Source organism: Olea europaea, unplaced genomic scaffold (genome assembly GCF_002742605.1).
Source record: "Olea europaea var. sylvestris unplaced genomic scaffold, O_europaea_v1 scaffold1492, whole genome shotgun sequence".
In the NCBI taxonomy this organism is placed as follows: domain Eukaryota; kingdom Viridiplantae; phylum Streptophyta; class Magnoliopsida; order Lamiales; family Oleaceae; genus Olea; species Olea europaea.
In genome coordinates this window covers 161,556-167,435 of record NW_019232487.1, presented here as the reverse complement: position 1 = coordinate 167,435, position 5,880 = coordinate 161,556, and the positions used below count along the sequence as shown (strand labels likewise).

Genomic DNA, 5,880 nt, shown 5'->3' with positions numbered 1-5,880 from the left:
AGCTGTGGAGATTCCTCTTTCTTGGCCAGATTCAGACAAAGAATTTCTAGCTTGATTAGAATCCTCTAGTAATTTGACTTTGCCCGATAAGTCATCCACAACCTTTTGTGTTCCAAGTAGCTTGGCTTTAAGCTCATCAGTTTTAGTTTTCAAATTTTCGGATTCCAGAATTGTGGCCATAACCGCCTTATCAAGTATGGGTAATAGCCATCCTGCACCACCTACTTTATAATCATCAATAAACTCATTACCCCCAAGCTTCATTACAATATTCTTCAAGCCTGTTTCAATCTCTACCAGTTCATTCTTCAAAATCTCCAAACCTCTCTCATTTCTCATGTGAGATTCAACTTCAGTTTTCAGATGTTCAATTTCAAGAACCTGTTCATCAAGAACTGACTGCAGCTCTCCCTTTTCGTGAGAAAGTGAGCTTACCTTCTGCTGTAATTTATTAAAACTATCTAATACATAGAACAGCTTCCTCACATCGACTGAATCATGGAGCTCTAACTCTTTTACTGAAAACGCAGAATCAGGGACTTCAATCTCATTTATCTTATCAAAGAGTGATTTCATTTGAGATGATGACAGGAGTGAAACTTCCAGTTCTGAATAAAAGAAAAGACATGCAGGCTAAATTTAAGGGCAAGGAAAAGAAAAACAGAAAAGAGATAGAAAGGAAGTAATTGGCATTAGCTTAACCTGTCAACATAATAGAAAGTACCTTGAACTTGTGACAATGTAGTAGAGTCAACGGATGAAAAATCTGCTTCTCTCTCTTTCACTGTAGCCTCTTTTATCCGATAATTCTCTAGCGCAAGTGACATCTCATTGCACAAGTTTTGCCTGGCTTCCAGATCAGTCTCCAACTTAAGGATTCTGTCTCTGTTTATATCTCTTACTTTCAAGACTTCATCACGAGTTAGCTCAGTTTCTTCCAATTTATTCTGAATATTATCGATTGAATTTACCAACTTATTTATTGCATCCTGAAACTGTTTACTTAGATCTCGACTTTGTCTAGCAGCAAATAACAGCCTCTCAGCTGTCTTCGCACAATTGTCGCTAACAAGTGCTGCTGCTTCATCTCCACCAACTATTCCTGAATACATGGAGATGTTGTCTTCCAAATTTACCAACTTTTGGACAGATCTCGATTCCAATTTATTGTTCTTGACATCCAACTCCAGTTCTCGAGTGGCATCGGCACAGGCAGAGAATAGAATTCTAATATCACTTCCCAACGAGTCTATAGAGTTCTCTTGTCTTTGCTTATCTGTTTCCATATCCTTCACTCTCTTTTTCAAAGATTTAATAAGCTCGATCATCGTTATCATCCTATCCTTCGTTATGTCTAATTTTCTCAACATTGCTGCATTTGACTCATCCATAAATTTAGAGAAGTTATTAAATTTATCTGCTACGACCTTGTCTTTCAGATAAAATCTTTCAACCAATTTCCCAATATGTAACAACATACTCTCATCATCTGTTGCATTCACTTCACCATCAACCATTTCCATGTTCAAAACATTATCAAGGCTAGATGGAAAAGTAGATGAAATAGGCAAATCATCCTACAAAAATGGGAAATATGCATAGACCATCAGGTAAAAAAAGATGCAAAATCTTCAATAAGGACATTGTCAAAAAACCATTGCAATACAAAAATCATAGGATGAACAAGAAAAAACCTAATGTTACCCAGATGCACACACGTACATAGAATGTACATAGACATTTAGGTACACAACATACAGAAAAAGATTGGATGTGTTTCTGTATATATGTATATGTATATGTATATGTATATGCGTGTGTGTATATATATATTGTTGAAAGGATGTGATTTGTATCTTTCTGACATATAAATTATATACCTCCATGACAGGGCCATTTGGAAGCACATCATAATCCATTTCATGAAAAAAATCCTTCATTTCTATAAGCAAAAGATCCATTTCCTTTAGGCTCTCAAATTTCTTCTCAAAACATTTTTGTAGCGTTAACAACAATCTCTCATCTTTAACAAGCATCTGAAGACAGCTAAGGTGTCCAGCGAGCTCCAGAGATCGATTCTTTAAGCTACCATTTTTTCCATCCAACTCTTGCAAGCAAGCATCCAACTTGGAGTTAAGCACTAAGGTCTCTTGTTCAGCATCTTTCTTCGCATTAACAAGATCAGCCAAGTTATTTTCTGCATTCAACAATGCATTTTCTAATGATTTGATAGTTAATGAGGCATCAGCAAGCTTACTGGCCTGTAAATCAGCTTCCTCTTTGAGTTTCTTCATCTCATTATCTAAATCAAGTCTGCCAGTTTGTGCCTTACTGTTTTCTTCAGTTAGCAGCAAAACATTTTTCTGTGCCTGAGACAATGCATCTTCAAGTGCTTGTATAGTGGTGTCAGCTTCAGAGAGTTTGCTAGTATTAATAGAAAACTCCTCCTTCAATTTTTGTAACTGTTCTTCTGCAAGAGCTCTACTTTCTAGAGCCACATGCTTCTCATTCATGAGCTTGGAAATATTGTTTTCTGCTAATGACAAAGCATCTTCAAGTGATCTTCTGCTTAAATGGACCTCTTCAAATCTGCTTGTTTGAGATGAAGCTTCCTCCATTGCCTTCTGCAATTCATCCTCCACATGTGTCTTAACAACTTCTAGTTCTCTCTTCTCTTCTTGGAGAAGAGACATCTTGTTTTCCGCCACTGATAAGGCATGTTCTAGTGACTTTGTCATCATCTGAGCTTCTGACAACTCGCTGGCCAAAGAAATTGCTTCATCCTTTACTTTCCTTAATTCTTGATCCATCTCCATCTTTGCAGTTTCACATTCACCAACATATCCAGCAATCCACTTTATCTTTTCTACAGGCTCTTCAAAAACCAAATCAACTGAAGGTTTAATGCCATCAATTGACTCTATCACTCTTTGTAGCATGCTGTTGCTCTCTACTAAGAACTGCTCAAGTTGATTTCCATGTTCCTTTATAGCAACAAGATCAGCCTCCAACTTGGGAATGCGCTCCACTTCAAGTAGCAATTTACTGATTTGATCTAGGCATTCGTCGAATTTGGATACTTGCTGCTGTAATTCGGTATTCAACTTATCAATTTCAGCGTTCTTTTCATTCAAAGCTCCTTTCAAGTTTTCACGTTCTTGGACGAGCCCCTTGCCTTTTTTGACTGCTGTAGACAACTTTTCTCTCAAAAGAGCATTTTTCTCCTCCAACTGTACAAGATTTTTTTGCAGAACAGCCTTCTCGTTTTCTAGTCCACCGACTTCTCGAGTAACCATTTCCAACTCATTTGATAGACGATTCACCTCCATTTTATCTGGTACATCTTCTGCCAATATTAGTTCATATAGCCTTAATTCCTGATCTCTTATGTACAGAAGACTTTGGAAGCTTTTGAAAGTTTCCCCTTCCACTTGAGAAGATTCAGGATGGCTAGAGTCTTCTTTCATCTTGCCAATGCATTTGTTAATGACTACGGTCATGTCAGTTTGCCCCTTACAAACCTCTTCCTGATAAGTTTTTTCAATTCCAGATGCATCCAGCAACATATTAACCAGCCTATCTTTCTCTAATGAAATCTGATTTTCCTTTTGCACTATCCCTTCATATTTGTGTCTCAACTCCTCCAACTCCGCTTGAATATAGGTATTCTCCAGTGTTTCTACCAAAAGTAATGAGGTTAGGTGATCAATCTCATTATTTAAAGCTTCCTTTGCTGCAGCTACCTCATGTTGTAACATCTCATTTGTTTCAGATCTGTTTCTTAAATCCTCCAGTTCTGCTTGAAGATAACTTTTCTCCTGTGTTTCCGCCAAAAGTGAAGCAGTTAGGCGATCAATCTCGTCGTTTGAAGCTATTTTTGCTGCTTCAATCCCATGTTTTAACTTTACAGCTTCTTCTCTGGAGACAGAAAATGATTCCACAAGCCAGTGGGCACGGGTGTCAAATGCACTAGATAGCATTGTTTCTGGGAAATCAAATGATGACAAGGCATCGGTCAATTTATAGTATTCCAGGGATATAGCCTTCAAAGATTTCCTTTCATCTGCAAGCCAGCTGAGTTTGTGGACAATATCTGCTGACTGTAGTTCCTCCATTGGAACAGACTCTGCTAATATTTCTCCACATTTCTGAAGGATTGTGTCCTTATGTATGAGAGATTCCTGCAGAGAAGCAGCCAAATTTTCACTTGTTGCCAACAGCTCTTTACTTCTTTCTGCAGCCTCAAGAGCACTTGACTTTTCTTGCAGTTCAATCAAATATTTTTCCACCTCACTTGTTTTCTCAGCCAATGATTGCTTCAGCGAGTCTCGCTGCTGTACTAAAGCCTTCCCCTTCGTCACGGCCAAACTAAGTTTCTCCTTGGTATTAGAGTACTTGGTCTTCTCCTGTTCAACTTCTGCACTTAGTCTTCCAATTTCTCCATTTGCATTCTCAATCATTACTTTGTGTTCATCAAGTCGTTCCACCAACTTTCTGTTCTCTTCTTCTAAATGGCTTAGATTTTGGTACAAACTCTCTTCCTTTCCTCTTAATTCAAGCAATTTATCACGTGCAGCAAAGAAAATGCCAATTTCATTAGGCACATTGAGATCTGGTACAACCTCAGTAAGACAAACTCTAAGACAGTTGATCTCAGAAATGAATATATTATTCTTTTCGATAAGATGTTTGATGTTCTTCTCAACAAGAGAGATTTTTCCTTCAAGTGACACGTCCAGAGACTCTTGTTCATGCACTGTCATAGAAAGAGATGCTATTATCCTGTTTGTAATTTCCTCTATACATCGATCCTTCTCAAGCTGAGCCTCGTATGATTGAGACAAGATTTCGTGTTTTGAAGTTAAATCAGACTGAACAGCATGGCCTGATTCAGATAATTCAGCAACCTTTGCATTGAGAAGATCAATTTCCTGATCTTTCGTATTTAGTATAGACTGCAGTTCTCTAATTTTTCCCTCAGTCTCCAAACGATCTTCCATAGCACTGCCAAGGCACTTAGAGCACTCACTTATTATCTCAAGCAACGAGGCCCCAGAAACCTCAAACAATCCTTCTCCATTTTCGCTAGGTGGAGACTGTTGTTCATTCAAACCCTTGGCTTGAAGACAAAGATGAGCAAGTTCTCTCAAGAGTGCTGCTCTTTCTTCCTGCATGGAAAGTGGAATTCACGTTTGGACCAATATATGGATAAGAAAAGTGTAAAACTGAACTACTATGTCAAGAACTGAACCTCGTATCCATGCACAATTCTATCCTTCTCCGCAACACTTTTCTCATGCATATCACGCAACTGTTCCATCTCGGTCGTCAGGTTCTGGATTTTGATCCCATCTGAATCTTTGAATTGGGTGTCCTGTGCATCATCTTTCTCCTCAGAAGTCTGTTGAGTCTCAGAAATTTCTATGTCATCTGGGCAATCAACAAACATGTCCTCCCTTCCTCCATCTTCTGCTACCCTCGTGCCATTTGGATCTTGTTGGACAGAATCTATGGTGATCCCATTAGTTTGGTCAGCGTGATCGACCTGCAAATCAAGAGTGTTGGGAAACATAAAATACTGACTTAAGTTATTCAACAAAAGTAATACACATAATCCTGTTCTATGTGGTCCCGTTAGATCTTTGATTATCCAAAGATTCAGGGATAAGGACATCAAATGTAACCATCATCCCCTATTCCAGTATCAAATATCACTTTACTAGTTCCAGTCCATATTCCTATTTCCAAACATCCAGATAATGGTTCTAGAACTTCTTAAAACCAATAATCTATGAGATACATCAAACAACCTACAATTCTACACGATCAAAAGTGCAGTCAAATTGACAGGATTGTTTGACGACACTTTAATTCACAATA

The 5,880-nt window shown here is 38.2% G+C and overlaps 1 protein-coding gene across 1 annotated transcript in view; it reads right to left on the bottom strand.

The window, feature by feature from the left end:
* The window catches only part of LOC111376350 (GRIP and coiled-coil domain-containing protein 2-like), a 7,630-nt gene extending 1,941 nt beyond the window's left edge, over positions 1-5,689 (bottom strand). Inside the window, exons 1-4 of the mRNA XM_022999306.1 lie at positions 5,252-5,689; positions 1,881-5,168; positions 725-1,577; positions 4-608 (exon numbers count right to left, since the gene is read on the bottom strand). Coding sequence (XP_022855074.1) covers positions 4-608; positions 725-1,577; positions 1,881-5,168; positions 5,252-5,674 — 5,169 coding nt within the window. The 5' untranslated portion in view covers positions 5,675-5,689. The remainder of the gene's footprint in view (positions 1-3; positions 609-724; positions 1,578-1,880; positions 5,169-5,251) is intronic.
* Positions 5,690-5,880: the final 191 nt, after the last annotated feature.